Source organism: Ovis aries, chromosome 1 (genome assembly GCF_016772045.2).
Source record: "Ovis aries strain OAR_USU_Benz2616 breed Rambouillet chromosome 1, ARS-UI_Ramb_v3.0, whole genome shotgun sequence".
Taxonomy (NCBI): domain Eukaryota; kingdom Metazoa; phylum Chordata; class Mammalia; order Artiodactyla; family Bovidae; genus Ovis; species Ovis aries.
In genome coordinates, this window is record NC_056054.1 from 216,697,897 (window position 1) to 216,717,909 (window position 20,013).

At 42.4% G+C, this 20,013-nt stretch overlaps 1 protein-coding gene and 1 long non-coding RNA gene across 9 annotated transcripts in view; one reads left to right on the forward strand and one right to left on the reverse strand.

Moving 5' to 3' along the window:
* LOC132657215 (uncharacterized) overlaps positions 1 to 12,481 on the reverse strand; it is a 108,853-nt gene extending 96,372 nt beyond the window's left edge. The window contains exons 1-2 of the long non-coding RNA XR_009595058.1: positions 12,219 to 12,481; positions 5,572 to 5,690 (exon numbers count right to left, since the gene is read on the reverse strand). This is a non-coding gene — a long non-coding RNA (uncharacterized LOC132657215). The remainder of the gene's footprint in view (positions 1 to 5,571; positions 5,691 to 12,218) is intronic.
* A 587-nt stretch (positions 12,482 to 13,068) lies between these two features.
* The window catches only part of TNIK (TRAF2 and NCK interacting kinase), a 401,194-nt gene continuing 394,249 nt past the window's right edge, over positions 13,069 to 20,013 (forward strand). For all 8 annotated transcript variants that reach the window (XM_027958346.3, XM_027958352.3, XM_060393683.1 and 5 more), the window contains exon 1: positions 13,069 to 13,442. In XM_027958346.3, the coding sequence (XP_027814147.1) occupies positions 13,386 to 13,442 (57 nt within the window). In that variant the 5' untranslated portion in view covers positions 13,069 to 13,385. The remainder of the gene's footprint in view (positions 13,443 to 20,013) is intronic.

The window sequence follows — 20,013 nt, forward strand, 5'->3', positions numbered from 1 at the left end:
GGTCCTGGACTTTTCTTTGTTGGGAGGTTTTTGATTATGGACTCAATCTTCTTACTCATATTGGTCTGTTCAGATTTTCTTCTTCATGATTTAAACTTGTATGTTTCTAGAAATTTATCCATTTCTTCTAGGTTATTCAATTTGTTATACTCCTCCCTTTTTAATAATAAACTTAAAAACTTAGAATAGTTTTAGGTTTCCCAAAGTTGTAAAGATAGTACATGGTTCTTATATATCCCATACCAAGTTTCCCCTATTGTGAATATCTTATATTATTCTGATAACTTTGTCGAAACTAAAGAACTAATATCAGCACATTACTATTAATTAAACAACACACTTTATTAAAATATACTAATGCCTTTCTCATTACATTGTGTCAGGGGTGCATTCTATCAATATCACTTATCACTGATCATGTTAACTTTGATTACTTGACCAAAACAGTGTTTGCTGTTTGCTAAATTTCTCTACTGTAAAGGTACTTTTGCCTCTTTCATACTTTATGCTTCAGAAGCACGTTACTAAGCACACGCCACATTCAAATCCTTCCATTTCTTTGTGAGATGCATAATTGAAATATTTAGAGGTAAAATGAAATGATGTCAAAGATTTGTTTTTAAATATTTCAGCAAATAAAAATAGGGGAAGTCCCTAGTGGTCCATTGGTTAAGACTCTGCATTTCCAATGCTGGGAGCATGGCTTCCACCCCTGGTCAGAGAATCAGGGAACCAAAGATCCTACATGTCCCTTGATGTGGCAAAAAAAAAACACCAAAAACAAAAACAAACCAAAACAATCAGCAAACAAAACAAAACAAAATAGAAGAAAAAGCATGGTGAAAGTGAAAGTCACTCAGTCGTTTCCGATTCTTTGCAACCCCATGAACTGTTCCATGGAATTCTCCAGGCCAGAATACTGGAGTGGGTAGCCTTTCCCTTCTCTAGGGGATCTTCCCAACCCAGGGATCAAATCCAGGTCTCTCGCATTGCAGGGAGATTCTTTATCAGATGAGCCACAAGAGAAGCCCAAAAAGCATGGTGGATGGGGGAGAAATATAAAAATAACTATGGTGATAGGCTGTTGATTGTAGAAGCTGGGTGACGTATATACCAGAAGACAAAGAATTTTAAGCAGCTTTTCTGGGCCTTTTTCACTGAGAGATCACCAACAATATCAATAAATGTCTAGACTTTCTGTCCGACCAGTTACAGGATACTAATTTTTTTCTTCATAAATTAAACTCTGTCCTGAATTCCTTCCACTCTTTTCAGCTTTCCTGACAGCAGTACAGTTAACCCAAGTTTCATTATGCTCATTTATGACACTAGATTTTGTCTCATGTTTACATACACTGAATATTTTACATAGACTGAATATTGTGTCCCCTGTCCAACCTTCCCAAATTTCCATGTTGAAATCCTAATCTCCAGGGTAATGGGGTCTTTGGAAGGTGACAGGTCACAAGGGCAGCCCTCTCATGATTGAATTTAGTGCCCTTTTCAGAAGACACCCCAGAGAGCTGGCTTGCCATTTGTGCCATTTGAGGACACAAATGAGAAGATGGCTGTCTATGAGGAAGCAGATCCTGAATCTGCCAGCACACGGATTTTGGACTTCCCAGCCCCTGAAACTGTAAGAAATAAATTTCTGTTGCTTATAAGCCATCTAATCTCTGATTTTTTTTTAAATAGCAGCGCAAACAGACTAAGATACTTACTAAAAGCTATAATCAATGTTCATTATTCCTTTGGTCCGACTAACTAAAAGCCTTGCCCACCAAAGATGTTCGATAAATATTTGGGAATGGGAAAAAATGATCTTGGAGGGTGTTTGTTTAAAAGTAGAGATTCTTGCTTCCTGCTCCCTCATATTCTGGGAATCTATATACTAACTAAGCCCTATTTCTTTTTTTGACACAAATGCCCATAAACAATGCTTTTACTTATTTTTTCAGCCCCGTGACACGTGCGATTCTAGTTCCCTGACCAGGGAGCGAACCTGCACCCCGTGTACTGGCAGGATGAGGTCTCAATCACTGGATCACCAGGGAAGTCCACCCATAGACAGCACATTCAGAAACAAGGCCTAAATTATAAAAGCAGAGACCATTTTGATGATCCCTGTATCCAATACATGTTTTTAGTGAACACATATATTAATATGTGTGTGTATGCATGCTACGTTGCTTCAGTTGTGTCTCTTTGCGACCCTACGGACTGTAGCCCACCAGGCTCCTCCGTCCATGGGGATTCTCCAAACAAGAATACTGGAGTGGGTTGCCATGCCCAACTTCAAGGGATCTTCCTGACTTAGGGATCAAACCTGCATCTCTTACATTTCCTGCATTGGCAAGCAGGTTCTTTACCACTAGCACCTCCTGGGAAGCTCCTAATAAGTAAATGAATTTACACTCTTTGTGAATGCATGAGAAAGGAATATCCACAACTGTTTCTTATTATTAGCTTTTGACACAGTCATAGCCATGGGACTCTTGGTTTGCTCTCAGAATCAATCAGTCATGCAAAATCTATTAAATATAAAAATGTTGACATCTAAAGGGTTGAAAAGACTTGTCCAAATTTTTCTGTCTTCAAAGTGGCCAGTTCTGTCTACTTTTATTAGCTACTTCTTTACGCTGATTTATTGATTAATCTTACAAGCACCACTTCATTGCAGGCATTATGCTAGGTACGAAAGAAATAGAGCTGAACAAGAAAAGTTGCTTGTGCTCAACAGCTGAATTGTGGATAAGAGAAGCAACAAAACACAATATAGCATCTTAAGTGTTATAAGAGAGATAACACATATTTTTCAGTGTAGACCTTACAAGTCATCTATGTAATTGCACAAAGAAAGTATGTTAAATCTCTTTGAGAGGTTTGACCTCTGCCTTCTTTGGCCAATTGACCAAAACAACTTCCTATTCCTTGTTTTGTCTCAGTTCTCTGGACTAAAGAAACTCTCTGAGACAAACTGCTGGGCTCTGTTTTGGGTACTTCTTCCCCCATTAGAGTTAGCTTGGAGATTTCAGGCGGCTCACACATTAAGGGAAATGGGATCAACTGTGTACCTTACAGTCTCTTTTAGATATGTATATTGCACTCTAGATACCATCCACTACACAATGGATGCAATAGAAGTAGTAGTGCTTCTCGCAGGAGTAGTACTGCTATAGAACGGTAGAAGGGAAACAGAGGATTGGGAATCTCAGGGAAACAGTAACAGTAAAAACAGCCTTGTTTTTTTTTTTTTTTTTTCTTTTTTAAAAAACAAAACAAGAAGCCTTTTCCTGCAGTAACTCTGTGACATTGAGCAAGTCACATAGTGTCTCTGGACCTTGGTTTCCTTATCTGTAAAGTGAGAGGGCTGGACTCGTTATCTCAAAGGTTCCTTCCAGCTTTAAAGTCTGATAAAAACATTTATGCACCTTATGACTCCATGTAAAGATCAGTTGGGCAACTCCTCCCCTCTCCCAGCTCTAGGCTAACCTGTAAGGCTGTCATTCAAATATATGGACACAAACTAAAAAGTTGAAAATTATTTTGTGTATGCTAGGGTAAGGCAGGCTTAGAATCTGAAGTTAAACAGGAGAAAAGCTCTATAGAAAAAGTGAAAACTAATTGAGAAAACCAGCAGGAAATAACACACCATCAGCTTTTGACATGGCCCAGACAAGCCCTGGTGGTCAGAAGAAAGAGATGTCCCTTTATCATTTCTATTAAAGTATGTTTGGTCACTGACCAGACATGTATAGAATGCTGTTGAAAGACAGTAGGGTAGGTCTTAAAAACACTGAAGAAAAAACAGGCTGGAAACTCCATTATTTGACTAGAACATAATTAAATTTAAAACTGCTTTAGGATTTAAGAAGATCAAGGAACTTTCAAAAACTTGTAAACAAATTTTGTAGTAAATATTGAAAGCTTACAGCTGCATATTAAAATTTTCTATACATGTTTGTTGTTAGAAATTTCTCAGAGAATGAAAACAGAAAATGTTGTTTTGAAAGGGCTTGCCAAATTTTTAGTAAAAATAGTTTTCCATATTTGGGGAAAGTGTAATACTGGTATTTTAGATAAAGTGTTGTGCTTGTCTTTTGGATTAAAAAGTGCTAGTTAATTAGGAAAATTGCTCTGAACCCATTTAATACAAATTAAATGTAGTCACTTGGCAGTGTTAAAAAAAGTCTGTCTGTACCAATATATCTATCTGAAATAAGAAATGAGATTTTTAAAACAACTGTATTGTTTTTCTTTTTCTATTTTGAGATCTGATCTCAGGCAGTTCAACTCCAGGGACCATGTTCTTCACCTCAGATCATACTGTATGGAATACAAAATATTGAATTTCAGGCTCAGTCCATAGAGTGGCAAAGAGTTGGACGTGACTGAAGGGACTTAGCACACACATACACACACACACCAGGAAGCTAGAAGGATAGGGTGTGTAATCGGACAGTGGAAAACTGGAATTTTAAAGGCAGAGCTGCTTAAGATGATGATACATTTCTGATTGGGTCCCTAGGAATAAGTTTAATTGCAGAGAAAGACAAAAGTGATTCTAGTGAAGACAAATCTAAGAACTGTGAATCTGTTTAGGAAAATTAGTAACATGAATATTAGAATCTCTTAGTAATGTGGTCTAAGACTGGTATCCATAACTGCTGGTTTTTGGAAATGATCAAACCTTGCGCCTTGTACTCTGGACAGATTTTATCAGTTTCCTGCGGCAGAACTGTGTATTCTTAGTTTATTTGGGTGGTTTTGCTTTGCTTTTTATACCCTTTGATTCTAATATGGGCATTTAAATGACTTATTCTTATTGTGATGTGTTTGTGCTTATGTCTGAGACATTATTCTCTGGTTGAAAGCAACAGCAGAAGCCAGCCATGGTTAACATGAGCAAAAGGCAAAGGTATTGAGGTCAGAGAATTGCTAATATGGTTGGAAAGATGTGCTAGGTTTTAGCTTCCAAAACTGCCGCAACAATTTCTTCTGGCCTCCGGGCTCTTCTACAATCTGACTTTGACACTCCTCCCATCAAAAGGTGGGGTATATGTGTCTTCCTCTTGAAGTTGGGCAGATTTGTAACAGTGGTGGAACTGACATCACAGGACTGCTGATATTAAGTCATAAATGGTGATACAGCTTCTGTCTGCTACTCATGGGATGCCTGCTCTTGGAACTCATCCACCATGCCATAAAGAAGCCCTAAGAGCCCATACAGAGACAAGCCTGGAGAGGAGCCCTCAGTGCATACTCCAGGACCAAATCCGCTAAGTACATGAGTGAGCCATTTTGGAAATGGGTCCCTCAGCTTTTGCTGATATTCTGTGGAGCAAATCAACCTTTCCCAGCAAACCTTGCTCAAATGACGGATTTGTGAGCAAAAGAAATAACTGTTGTTTTATTCACTGAGCTTTGAAGTGGTTGGTTACATAGCAGTAGATATCTACCATAGGGGATCATGCTTGGAAACAGATAGGAAAAAGGCAACTTCTGAGACACAACACAGAGGAAAGGACTGTAGTAAACAGGGCACCACAATTGGAAGTGAGGGTCACTAACCATTTTCAGTCTGTTGCTGTTCTTAACTTCCAGGTTTCTCTGCTCAAATTTCAGACACCTATCACCCTTTGGATACTGACGTACTGACGGGCAGAAACCCGAGTTACGGCTCCAACAATCTGTAACCAGAGGGAAAGAGATAATCATTCCAAAGGAAAATTATATACAGGAAGTTTAGTTTTGTGTGTGTGTGTTTGTTTAAATCACTGCTGTGACAAATTCTCACAAGCTTAGTGACTTTAAACAACACAAATTATCTTACAGTCTGGAAGTCTGTTTTACTTGCCTAGAATTAAGGTGTTTGCAGGGTGGCTTTCCTTTCTGGAGGCTCTAGAGTAGAATTCATGTCTCTGCCCTTCCAGCTTCTAGAGAGGTTGCCCATGTTCCTTGGCTTATGGCACCCTTCCTTCATTTTCAAAGCCAGCAATGTTACACATATCTGTGCCTTTCTTCCATTTCATCTCTTCCTCTAGCTTTGATTCCTCTTCTGCTTCCCTCTCTCACCTTTAAAGACCTTTGGGGACTTCCCTGGCAGCCCAGTGGTTAAGAATCTACCTGCCAGTGCAGGAGCATGGGTTTGATCCCTGGTCTGGGAAGATCCCACATGCTATGGAGCAAATAAGCCCAAGCACAACTGCTGAGCTTGTGCTCCCTAGAGCCTGTGCACTGCAATTACAGAGTAGCCTCTGCTCTCTGTAACTAGAGAAAGCCCATGCAAAGCAATGAAGACCTAGTGCAGCCAATACATTAAAAAAAAAAAAAAAAGCAAACCTTTGGAACTGCATTGGGGCCCACTTTGCTTAATCCGGGTATCTCCCTATCTCAAATTCCTTATTTTAATCACATATGCAAAGACCCACTTGCCATGTAAGGTAACATACTCACAAGTTCTGGGGATTGGAACATGAACATCTTTGGCAGGGGCTGAGGCATTAGTGTACCTACTGCAGTATACAGAAGCGGAATAGAGGCTGAGAGGGCCTCATCACCCCTCACACATGTCCTTTACAAGACATAGTCTGATTTATATTTTTTCTTTTATTGAACTCATCAAATTATCCCTGTTCCATTCTTTTGATTCAGGTAGTTTATAACTTACACATCTAATTTATAATTGCCTACATGATGACCTCTATATTTATTTTGTATAATTGACTTGCATTTTTCCTGTGTTTAGAGGAAGTATCTATATGCTGCTGCTGCTGCTAAGTCGCTTCAGAAGTATCCGACTCTGTGCAGCCCCATAGACGGAAGCCAACCAGGCTCCATTGTCCCTGAGATTCTCCAGGCAAGAACACTGGAGTGGGTTGCCATTTCCTTCTTCAATGCATGAAAGTGAAAAGTGAAAGTGAAGTTGCTCAGTTGTGTCCGACTCTTCGTGACTCCATGGACCGCAGCCTACCAGGCTCCTCCGTCCATGGGATTTTCCAGGCAAGAGTACTGGAGTGGGTTGCCATTGCCTTCTCCGAAGTATCTATATACATTTCCAAATAAGACCAAAATCTTAACATGCTTTTTTCTCTCTCCTTTCCCTTTATCCTCATGATAAACTATTCCAATTTTAGATTATCATTATTTCCTTTTACTTTATGAATCAGCAATAATAAAGAATTAAAAGTTTTAATTCTTATTTTCTGTTAATAGGAAGTATTTGACTGCAAATAACAGAAAAAGTAACTAAAGGCAGATTAAACAAACAGAAAGACTTCATGTCTTATGGGAAGAAGTTCAGAGATAGTTTGTTCCTGGATTAATTTAGTGACTCAACAATGTGATTAAGGATTGAAGTGTTTTTCATCTTCTGCTTTTTTTTCTCAAGTTCAGGCAGGAAGATGGCTGCTATAGCTCCAGCTAATATAGCCACACAGAACTCTGTCTGAAGACAGTGTATTGGTTATCTACTGCTGCATAACGAATCAAGTGGCTTACAACAACAATAACATTTCTTATTTAACAGGGTTTCTGTGGGTCAGGTATTCGGGAACTTGGTTTGATGGATCTAACTTAGGATCTCTCATGAAGCTGCAGTTAGGGCAAGCAGGGATTGTAATCATCTAAAAGCTTGACTAGTGTGGAGGTGCCACTTCAAGGCAGCTGACATGGCTGGCAGGTTGCATGAATGTCCACAGGCCTTGGTGGCTGACTTCCCCTAGAGCAGTAGTTCTCAACTGGGGGTGATTTTTGCTTTCTATGGAACATTTGGCAATGTCTGGAGGCATTTTAGTTTTCCAAAATGGGAAAGTGTTTCTGGCATCTGGTGGGTAGGGAGTGGGGATGCTTCTAAGCATCCAACACTGCATAGGACAGCCCTCCACGAGTTCTCAGAACCACAATGCCAATAGTGCTGAGGCTGAGAAACCCTGCTTTAGAGCAAGTGAACCAAGAAAACAAGGTAAAAGCTAAAATGCCTTTTGTTACCCAGTTTTGGAAGTCCTCTGTATTCTATGTTGGAGGGAACTAACACAAGGGTGTATATACCAGGTGAGGCTCACTGGGAGCCCTCTTGGATGAAGGCTACCGCAGGTGGGAAGCTTTTCCTGGTCCTTTTCTATTCTCCTGCTTCCTTCTTTTTTTTTCCTTTAAAAGTTTTTGAATAGGAAAACTATTCTTATACCCCCATCAGACTTCTCTTTATTCTAGTCAGTGCTGCATGAGACACCTATGTCTAAACCAATCTCTAGGAGAGAGAAGAGAATTACTGTGATGACTTCAGACAAGTTAACATTTATTCTTTCTCTGGGGTTGGGAAGAACTAATATTCTTGAAACACATGGAGAATAAATTCTCAAATTTATTGAAAAACCAGAATTTTTCCAGTATGGAAGAAAGAGAATGACTTTGAGTAGGTAACAAACAGTTTGCTACCTTTGCTTATCATTGTCTTTTGTATTGCATGTTTTCTTTTTTGATTCAGTTTTTCAGTGGAACGCACTTTTCAATAATAATTTAAGAGATGACCAATCATTTGAATCCTTATATATCTGAAAATGTCATTATTTTGTGTTCTTTCTTAAATGATAGTTTAGTTGGGTAGAGAATTCTAAGTTAAAATCAATTCTAATATTTTATTCCATTTTCTATTATTAGCATCGATTGTTGCTCATGAGAAGTAGGTGACTTGGTGAGAATTTCCTTGGTATCCTTGATGTTCTAAAATTCCTTCATGATGTGTTTAGTGTGGTATTTTTTATTTAAACGCTAAATGAGAGCTTTTAACCTGAACATATTGGAATATTTGAATATCTGAATATATTGGAACATTTTCTATGATTTGATTTCCTTATATCCATTCTCTAGCTCTCCTGTTAAATAAATATTGAAATTTCTGGATTTATTCTCGATATTACTTAAATTTTTGCTCATTGCTTTTATTTTCTCTGTAATCTGGGAGAAAACGACCCAGTCTTCTAGCTTACTAAATCGTCCTTCACTAAATCAGCCTGAGTCAGTATAGCATGGTGATTAAGAGCTTGAGTTCAAGTTCTGTTTTAGCCATTTATGACTGTGCTCCCTGGAGAAAATTAATTAATCTTTCTATTTTTCAGCTTACTCATCTGTAAAATAAATATGCTAATAATGTTGCCTATTTTGTAAGGTTATAAAGATTAAATATGTTAATATATGACTATTATAAGAGTATCTGCAGCATAGTATTACTGTTTATTGTTCAACTTACTTAAACAATTTCAATAAATATGTTCTTAACAAGTCCTCTAACTGATTTGTTTTTACAGTAACCTGGCTGTTTTCAATGGATGTGAGGTCCTGCATTATCCTTCTGAGAGTGAAAAAAATCTGTATGTTACAAAACTTCTTTTTGCTCCTATAAAAATATCTTGGAGTTTTCAATTTGTTTATTGATTGAAATTAGTGCTTCTCTTTCATACTAGTAGATTTCCACAAATAATTGGTGACTGGTCTGCTCTTCTTGGGGCTTCCCAGGTGGCTCAGTGGTAAAGAATCCGCCTGCCAAGGCAGGAGCCGCAGGAGGTGTGGTTTCAATCCCTGGGTCAGGAAGATCCCCTGGAGGAGGAAATGGCAACCCACTCCAGTATTTTCATTGGAACATAGACAGAGGAGCCTGGCACGGTACAGTCCATGGGGTCACAAAGAGTCATACACGACTGAGTGACTGAGCATGCAGGCAGGCTGCTCATCTTAAGTGTTTGGAAATCTCACTTGTCTATCTGCATTGCCAATTCTGAGTGTTTGCTTTGCTTATTGTGGTGGGAAGGGGGACAGGGCAGGACATGGTGCAGGGTAGGGGATGTAGGTAGTTTACTTTCAGATTATGTGTGGGTGTGGTCTTATTTCTCCTGGAAATTTGTGGGCAGCCCCTTGGGGTGATAGTGTTTCCTTGGCCCAAGTGTCCATTAGTGACAACACAGACTTAATTCCAAACAATCCGTGCTTAAGATCTTTTAAAAATTTAAATGAGGTACCACTGTTGGAGCCTCCACTGTGCTTTCCCATTCCATTTCTCTTCTTCCCTTCTCACTGCTCCAAAGTTCATACCTCTGTATCCTTCCTTCCCGTGTTCATGTTTTTTATGGGTATCTACACATTTGCTATGCTGTGCTAAGTCGTTTCAGTCGTGTTCGCCTCCTGGCGATGTCATGGACTGTGGTCCGCCAGGCTCCTCTGTCCCTGGGATTCTCCAGGCAAAAACACTGGAGAGGGTTGCCATTTCCTCCTCCAGGGGATTTTCCCGACCCAGGCATCTCACCAGGGTCTCTTAAGTCTTCTGTATTGGCAGGCGGGTTCTTTACCACTATTGCCACCTGGGAAGTCCCAAAGTACGAGGTAAATGGATTTGAATCCACTCCCTTTTTTCTTCCCCCTCTTCTTCTTCTTCCTTTTTTTTTTCTTTTTTAATATTTACTTATTTGGCGGCGCTGGCCCTTAGCCTTACTGGGGATCTCCATTTACATATTTAGACAGACATAAATAGCATATCATAATGTTGTACAGGCTTTCAAACTGTATATTAATAGTAACAATTCTTTCAACCCTTCAGATTACACCAAGAAGAAAATCTCACTTTGGTCAAATTTTGAATGTCTTTTCTGGCATTTGCTAAATTCTCTTTTAATAAATTAAAGCCTCAGGATAGATAGTTAAGTAGAATTTAATAATACTGTTTTATTTTCCATTGTATTCCTTTTAATGATTTCCTTCTTTTTGTTAAGCAGGTGCTGCTAATTTTCCACATACATATATGACAAAAAATTTAGATGTTTGTACTGAAATAGCTGAAATATGATACACACTTGACATAAAAAAAAATTAAGCCAAGTTCCTTCTTGGGGTATGCAAGGCTCTACCTGATCAGACCTCTACTTTCCTTCTCAGCCCAGTTATCAGAATTACTTCACCTTCAGCACAAAATGCCTGGAGTTTCCTCCTTCCCTTAGCAGCTGAAAGGGCCCCGGCTGTTGTAACCTCTCCTTTTATGGTACTTCCTGCGGCCAGCATCCCTGCCTCCACCTGACTTTCACCAGCTGAGTCTCAGGCTCCTAGGGAGCCCTCCTCCTCTTGGTACACATCACTGTACTGTATATATGGTTTGCTAAACTGATTCTAAAACCAAGGGTAGAATTTAATGCCTGTATCATGACACCCTTATGGCCTGAACAGCTGATTGACACTAAAAGAAATGAATGATCTGTGATGTTTCAAATAAAATTGGGGGCATAAAATGAAGGTTCTTCTTGAAAAAAATGTTTTTCTCATTTTTCATGTGTTTGGAGTTTTAAAAATAGCTCAGTTCGTAGATCTCAATACCTGATCTTAATGATTTTCTTTCAACACTGAGAAAATACATTAACTTGTCATCTAGATTTAGGGTAAAAAAGGCACAGAGAAGGGAAAAAACAAGGACGATGAGAAATGATAGGTTTTTTAAAAATGTCATTTCGACATTACTTAGTGGCTTACTGTAGGTTACTACCTTGAGCTGGACGATTTTATAGAATATGAGAGATCAAATCATATGTTTGGAATTATGACGCATTTAAACATCTGACGTTTTAACGGCAAAAGCTCCTAAACTGTTATGGTCACTGAGATGTTGGAACATTTTTCAAGTTTCTTGATGCACAATGCATATAAATAAAGACAATATGCTTAATAAAAACAGCAGAGTGCATATGGAATGCTGCTCGAAAGTCCTGAGGAACTAACTGCATTGGCTTTTATTCATTCATTCAAAAGCATCATTCTGAAGCTGATATCCACACTGCACAATTAAAAATTCCTCAGGACACTTGGCCAGGAGAAAATTCTCATCTTAACAGAGATGGAGATAATGCCTTCAAAGCTACAACTGTATTTGGGGGAAAAGCTCAATTTTAGCCTTTCTTCCTAGGTATTTCGCGTGGCCAAGGCCGGAGACGCGGCTGGGGGAAGTGACTCGATACACCGGATTACAAAATATCAGGTTTACCACTGTAAACGTTCAGCCTTTAAATTAGAAAGCCGGTGCAGTGAAATCGTTCTCACGCCGTACATCTTCTGGGTTACATCTTATCCTCCAGCCAAACTTTCTCTATTAATCTGGGTAGAGCAGCAGAAACGCAGCCGGAAAGGAAAATGCCGGGACCGGCGGCGGCGTGAGCTGCCTTAACCCACGTTGCCTTCCGAGTTACCTGAAGCATTCAAACCACTGCACCCGGAGAACAATTCTCGTTTCAATTCGGTCGTTTCCGTGGGGGAATGCGGCATGGACAGGTCCTGGGTGTGGCGAGGCCAAGAGGGAGCTCAGATCGCCTGACTTTCCCGCTTCTGGCAAACCTTCCCAGCCCCGAGGCGGGAAGTGACCCGTCCAGAAGAACTGCCATCCGGGATTCCCGGGGCCGCTGGAGGACCCGACCCCGAGGCAGTTGCAGATTGCCGAGGCCCGGGGTAGGGCGGGGAGGGGGGCGCTGGGCGCCCACACGAGTGCGCTTCTTTCTCATTTGTTCCGCGGCTGGAGGCGGATCCCCTTCTTTGCACACAAGTCCTTATATGCACCGGTTGCACCAGCCCGAGCTACTCCAGCCCCACAAATAATTAATGGGGGAGGGAGGGCGTCGCTCTTTTCTTCCTCCCTTCTGGAGCATTTGAACCCTGCCGAGAATCCCTCAATATGCGACTGAAGGGCCATTTTGCTGCAGCGCACGAATTGGACACACAATAAAGCCCCCTTGTCGCTACGAGAAGCACGGCAGGGTTCAGGAAAGGTCTTCAGATGCAGCGCGGTTAGCCCGCAAAAGCCTAGGCTGAAAAGGTGTGCGCCCCTCCCCCATCCACATTGGTGCAGAGGGACCCGGTCAGGAAGCACGGCCTCTCCCCAGTCGGAGACCACGCCTCCTCCGCCTTTCTTCCCCCCTCCCACCTCGCTTTACTCCTCCCAGGAAGCGGTGATAGACAGTTCTGTGTGGTTCTCCACCCCCACCCCCCAGCTGAGTGGAGGAGTTGATGTGTCTCATTATAACAGCCAATGCAGCCGCCATCCACGCACAAGCAAAGAAGCATGTCCCATTTAAATACACCCACGCAGCCCCAGCGCCCTTAGCCGTTCAGGGCGCGCAGCCCACACGCACCGCGGCTCCAGGGCTTGGAGATCCGCTCAGGTTGGGCTCCCGGACCCGGAGGACCGACGCACGGAGGATCGCGATCTGGCGCTGTGGGAGCCGGGGTGGGCGGAGGAGGCTGGGCCCCGGGCCTCTGGCGCGACAGCCGCATGAGGACGCGAGTGAAATAGACCAAGGTGGAATTTCCAAGGGAATAGCTTCGGGGTGGTTTTGGTCCCATCTCTCCCGCAAGAAGTCGACATGGCGAGCGACTCCCCGGCTCGCAGCCTGGATGAAATAGATCTCTCGGCTTTGAGGGTGAGCGGAACATGCTTTCTGATTTCTTTCCAGTGTTTTGGGTCAGAGTGAGTGGGCTCGGTGCGTGGACTGGGGCTGGGGCTGGTGGGCAGAGGCGGGCGAATGCCACGCGAGGGAACCTGGATTCTCGCGTTGATTCAGGGGCTGCCGAGGTGTTCTAGGCTTAGCCCCCACCGCAGAGGTTGTGCGGTACGCGTCCTCCTTTGGTGGGAGCCAGACCTCCCCCCGAAAACCCTTAGAGCTTATGCCAGTTTCATCTTAGACCGGTGTAAGAGCATTAAATTGAAAGGCTCGAGTGTGTGAGAGTGTGTGTGGGCATAAGCCCCGGTGCCAAGGCTCTAGACCCCACTGTCCTTTTCTGTAAAAAGAATAACGACAGCGTGAATAAAGGCACTGGCTCCTCACGTTTTCCATCAGCCTGCAAGAGGACATTGTGAGCCTGGCTGGCTCCACGAAGCCGAACCTGCCACTCTTCGGGGGCAGCTCTTGCTGTGCCAGTCTTGTAGATGGCAACTGCCTCCCCTTCCCCCTTTTCAGCTATTCGCGCCCGGACTCCTTCTCAGCGCTCTCTGAAATGCCGGTTTGCCACTCACCTTTAATTATGGTTTTAAGTCAGCCCTGCCTGTGCTTTCTGACTTTGTGGCTGTGACATTTCAGTGTTATGGATGAATTTAAGCAGGTGAAAGGGATGTGTTTGTTCTCTGCTTTTCCCCAATCAGACCGGAACTCCTGGGAGTGTGTGTGTGTCTGTGTGTGTGTCTGTGTGTGTGTGTCTGTGGTCAGTCCTTTGTAAAGCACCTCCCCTCCCCTCCCCCCTCCGCCCCGAGCCCCCCTGGTTTAATTTACCCTCACGTGAATTGCCTCAGACGCCGTTTCATTGTATTGACTAAGACATCACTGATATAGAATCCATTTTGCTGTTGTTTTGAGATCGGAATACCAGGAATCCTAGTGCCGCCTCGACGCCTCCCCACCCCCACCCCCCAATCCCAGCACACTCCTTCGGGGAAGGGGGTTGAGCTTCTTGCCTATTAATTAGATGCTGCCTGCCGGGAAGGGGGTGAGGGGTGGGGGTGGCAGGAGCACCGGGGGTCTGAGAAGGACTGTCTACCGATCTAAAAAGGGCTTTTTCCTCGCTTGACCCCCTCCCCCGCCCCCCACCAAAAAAAGCGATTGTATATACTTGAGGCAAGGACGGTCGGTGAGACGGAACTGATGGTGGCTCTGAACACAGACACAGAAGGGGTGAAGCTTGGAAGTTCACACGCCCTCCTGAGGAGTACATTGTTAGATGGATGCTAAATCTTGGGATTATGTACTTGAATCTTCAGTACTTTCCTTGACATTGCCTCCTTCTCCACGGTTAAAGAACTACCTTTATGGCCAAAGTGGTACTTTTTTCTTTAGTCTCGTTAATTCTCCGTCTCTGCTTACCCTCCTCTTTTTAACTCCTTTTCCTCTTCTCCTTAATCCTTCCATCTCAGAGGTGAGGTTTCTTCGAAGCAGTCAAGGGGCTGAGAAGAAACAGAGATGCCATTGGAAATGGCTTTTTTTTTTTTTTTTGATAGTTGGGTAGCAAAAGCTCATTCATGCGTTATTACAGTAAGCTGTCTATTTCCCTGGCACTGAAATGCCACAGTGAGAACCCGCGGCCCCTGGGCAGCTGGGGTGGGGGTGGGGGTTGGGTAACAGGGTGGGTGCTTTGGCCAAGTGTGTGGCTTCCTGCTTTATAGACTGTGTGTGTTCATTTGCCCTACTTTCTGCGCTGGGAGTTGCTGCCAGCGGGTTAATCAGGTGGATGGATGGCCCAGACTTCTGGGTAGAGGAGAGTGGCAAAGCAGGGGAGGGGATGGGGAGGGGGAGTATGAACAATGGGCAAGACTTGAGATTTCCCTGAGCTGGAATCTCAGCATTGGCTTCTCTAATGGATAGCGCTGTGATGTGATTTTAACTCGGGCGAGGTGTTTCTTGTGGGTTTTTTCCTGGGGAAGGTTTTCTCAAATGCCAGGCACAGAGCTCCCAGGCTTAGGAGCAACTACAAGGGCTCACCTTGCTAACGGCGGACATGGAGTGCGATTCACACACGGGAGACCTGTGCTCCTTAGATCAGTATTAAGAAAAGACATTTTTGCACAATTCACTGAAATTTCTCTTCCTGGCTTGGGCTTCAGTGCTTTGACACTGTATTTCTGCCTGTAGGAGGTATGGAAAGAGAGAGGGCTCCTGCTTCCAGCTCATTCAGAAGATGGGGAACTGTTGGCTGGAGGATTTAAATGTAGCTGTGGGGACAATTGCATTCTGGAGGGCTGGGGTTTGTGACCGGTCTGGTGGTAGGTGAGCTGGGCAGATCCAGAATTGAGTCCAGAGGCTACAGAGGTAATCTCCTCAAATCAGAGGCCAGACCATCTTTTTCTGTCTTTGTAGATAAGGAGAGATGGGCTCATGTGTAGATGAGAGGTCTCTTTCTTCCTAAATCCTCAGGAAAGCCTGCCTGCTGAGAACTTCCTGGGGAATGCCTGACCCCTGAAATGCAGCCAAGGTCAGTGGCATCTAGGAGAATTTGCTGCAAGCCTCACCAGTCTCTTGCTGTTTTGGTGGCTCTTTAATGTACACAATCAATGCCCTTTTTGTAAACTCTGCGCTCAATGCATTAAAAGCAGATCCTGTCTGGAGAAGCCTTTATTGTTCTCAGTCAGTGATCCCAGATTGGACCCAGTCTAAATTTTCCCCAAATAGCAACAACGCATAATTTAGAGCGACAGCCCTGATGACTTAAATTATGCAAGATTTGGATGGTTTAAAAAGTCAGAAAAGAGAGGATGGTTAGAAAAGAGGTGATCTGAATCCAGTTTTATTAGTCCTGATGTTTAGAGCTCCAAAGATAAGCTAAGTCTTGAGGGAAGGGAATGGCTTCACAGATTTAGAGCTGGAAGAGAACCGTAGAACACCTAACCACGCCTTTCATTTAATGCTCTGGAAGCTGAAGCCTTGAGAGGTGAAGTCCATTGCCCAAGGTCATACAGCCCCCTTCCTGTTTGGAGGTGTAGTGAGTGGGGGTGGAGAGAAGGGTGATTTGGGGAGGATCTAGGTTCCCTGACTTCTGATTCAGTGCTCTTTTCTGTAAGTCACACTGTCTGGCTACATTTTCTGCTGAGAGGCAGAGAGAAATTATTTCACCAGGGTCATGGGATTTTATTTATCAAAAATAGAGAAACTGCTTCATGCAGATAAGTTCATAAAACATTAAACCATGGAGCCTTAAGGTATCTTTGGAATTCATCTTGCCCAACCTCCCTTTAGTTTCTCTTCGGCAGGCAAGTGACTGAATCATCTAGGACAGATGGTTGTCTCTGTAACCCTTTTCCATCTAAACATATCTCTTGGGGTCAGTCTAGATATACACATTATTCAGATGTCTCTGCCTGCAAGATTTATAGGGTTCTATGTATGTTTTGTATAATGTATGTGGAGACTTATATTCAATATAGTATTACGGATATAAATGATCCATGTGGGTATATGAAATGTGTGTATACATACATAGACAACAGAAAACAGTCATTCAAATACAAGGCTTGAGTCTTTCTTCCTTCAAGATATGACAGTAAAAAAAGAAATGTGAACCAGTATGCTTTATTACATAGGAGGTGAGGTCAGCCCAGAAAGCTTTTTGGAGATTAGCATATATCTGAATCTGACCACGTTGGCCGTCCTTAGCTTGGCCCATGGAGTAAGGCAGTCAAGGCCAAGATTGGTCTCTGCTGACTTCATACCCTTAAGTTTCTGCCAGGACTCGCACTCACTTTTCTCTTTGAACAGAATTTGGATGACCTCTGCTTGTCTTTCTCCCTTTACCCCTCATTCCCTTCTAGGCCTAGCTATTTTTTTCTCCATCGAAACCTAGATTTAAGAATTAACCTCATCTGGAAGACTTGCATGCATTCTTCCTGCTATACTTTTTGCACTTGTGTTATAAACCATATAGGGTTTTCTTTCTACCTGATCACTAAACTGTACATTCTGTGGGGCCAGAGGCTAGGTTTTGTTCGTTTCAGAGTCCATAGTCCCAATTAGTTGAATAAGTGTAGGAATGAGTGAGTGAGTGAAGTGGACTGAGCGCTGGGTTCTATGCCCATGTCTTATTTGAATTCTGTGACATTAGATGAGTCCTTTATCCATAATTAACTAAAAATGAGAATGATCACAACTGCTTGCCTTCCTCATACACCGGTTTCATCAATAAAGTATTTATGGCAGTGCTTTGAAAACTGTAAAGCATTACGCAAATATGCTATTCTATGATTACATAGAATTTTATGGGAAATTTGATTCCACCAGCATTTGATCCCAATGATTGTATGTAATAGAAAGGGATCCTGAGAAAAAGATATGGGAATTTTGAGAGTTCTTTTTCCTTTTAATGTACTAGCATGGCCTTATATTGACCTCTCATGGCCTATATCCGATCCCCTGATGGCCTGGGTTGACCTTTGCTCCAGGTGACTTCAGCCCAGAAGCTTTTGGAGATTGATATATTTCTAAACCAGTAGCAAGTATCAGCATCTTTCATTAAAAACTTCCCTTAAAAATTTTTTTTCCTCCTCTTTATGGATTAAACATTGGTCAAATAAAAACATATTTAATTGTGCTTGTGCCTTTTCATAGTTTGTGTGGGGGTGGGGTGGGGGACGGAGGCTGTGCCTGAAATGATACAGCCCTAGTCCAGTATCTAAAACCTTTTGGTCAGAGAAATCTTGACCATTGGTAATTCATTATCCCAGAGTATTTATTTACATTTGGTCTTAAATGAGAATTTAGTAAAGTTGCATGAATTGGTAAGGTAACAGTATCTTAAAATGATAGTAGCGTAACAGTTTTTTAATTAGATACATGCATTGTGGTATTAAACAGGTGTTTTCTTTGCCATGACATTGCCTCATAATAAAGTAGGGTGTATTGGTAGTTATCATAACATCAGAGAAATATGTATAACCGTTTTCAGTGTCCATTATTAGCTAGAGTAATCTTTGTGCAAAACCTAATGTAAGTTATGGCTTGCTGTTTGCCTAATTAGCGAGTTAGGAGGTGATGAAACATTTTGTTGGTGAAAGAATACCCAACACTCTTCCTTCATGAGTAGATCATATTTCCCCCCTTATCTGTAGGTTCTTTGTGACCTTGTAATTTTGAGTCTTGCCGGTTGGCCCTTTCTTCTTTCCGGCCTGCAGTTAATTTTCTTTGCCCTTCTTGTCCTACACATTCCTTCTTTCAGTGAAAAGTTTCTAAGACTCACTCAATTTTGAGCTACTGTGATCGAATCATGGTGTCTATGTCCAGCTGGACAGAATCATGCTGAGTCTCTGTGTCTCATAGAATATGGGATGTCCTATGTCTGAAAGATGCTTTCACGTCAAGTTGGTTTTTCCATTTCTGTGGGGAAAGTAGCTCTGTGCAAACAGGGCCTGAACTAACAGTGTGCTGAGAATTCCAAGAAAATCTGGGTGATATTTTTGAATGAGATGTTATTCTGCACATATAAATATAAGGTTCCTCGTGGAGAGAGAGGGAAGACTTAAATAGAAAATGTTGGATGAATTCCACTTATAATTTCTTCCCTTCTGGTTGGAAGCTTATTTCCCTATAGAGAAAGATGATTCTCTAACCACTTTATTTATTTATTTTTTTGCATACCCCGGCTGTCTCCACTTGTCTCAAGGGGGTGCCTGGAAATTCTCAAAACATGTTATATTTTACCCCAACCTTACAAATCTTTCCGTAATATCTATTGCATGGGTCCCCTTGTCTCCAGTACTCCTGCTGCAGTTACTGTCTGCTAGGCGACACTCTTTTACCACCAGCCCTCTCCTGGCTAGTCTCCTTTGTACACTGTAGCCATGCTAGTCTGCCTAAAAGCACAGTTTCAGTCTTGAGTATTTTTTATTCATGGCCTTCCTTGACTCCTCACAGTCTACAGACCAAAGACTGAAGTCTTGACATCAAGACCAGTTAAAATTCAACTGGGCACTTCACCATGCTCTTCAGTTTAACAACCATTCCTTTTCACCTGCTACAGGGCATAGCTTCCTTCTCCGCATGGATGCTCTTTAGGGGCTTGTTCCTTGTTGTTTTGTCACTAAGTCGTGTCCAACTCTTTGCAGCCCTATGGAGTGCATCACACTAGGCTTCCTTGTCCCTTCACTATCTCTAGGAGCATGCTCAAACTCATATCCTTGAGTCAACGATGCTATACAACCATCTCATCCTCTGTTGCCCTCTGTTGCCCCCTTTTCTTCCTGCCCTCAATCGTTCCCAGCATTGGCGTCTTTTCCAGTGAGTTGGCTCTTTGCATCAGGCGACCAAAGTATGAAACTTCAGCTTCAGCATCAGTTCTTTTAGTGAATATTTAGTGTTGATTTCCTTTGGGATTGACTGGTCTGATCTTGCTGCCCAGGGAACTCTCAAGAGTCTTCTCCAGCACTACAATTCAAAAGCATCAGTTCTTTGGCACTCAGCCATCTTTATGGTCCAACTCTCACATGTGTACATGACTACTGGAAAAACCATAGCTCTG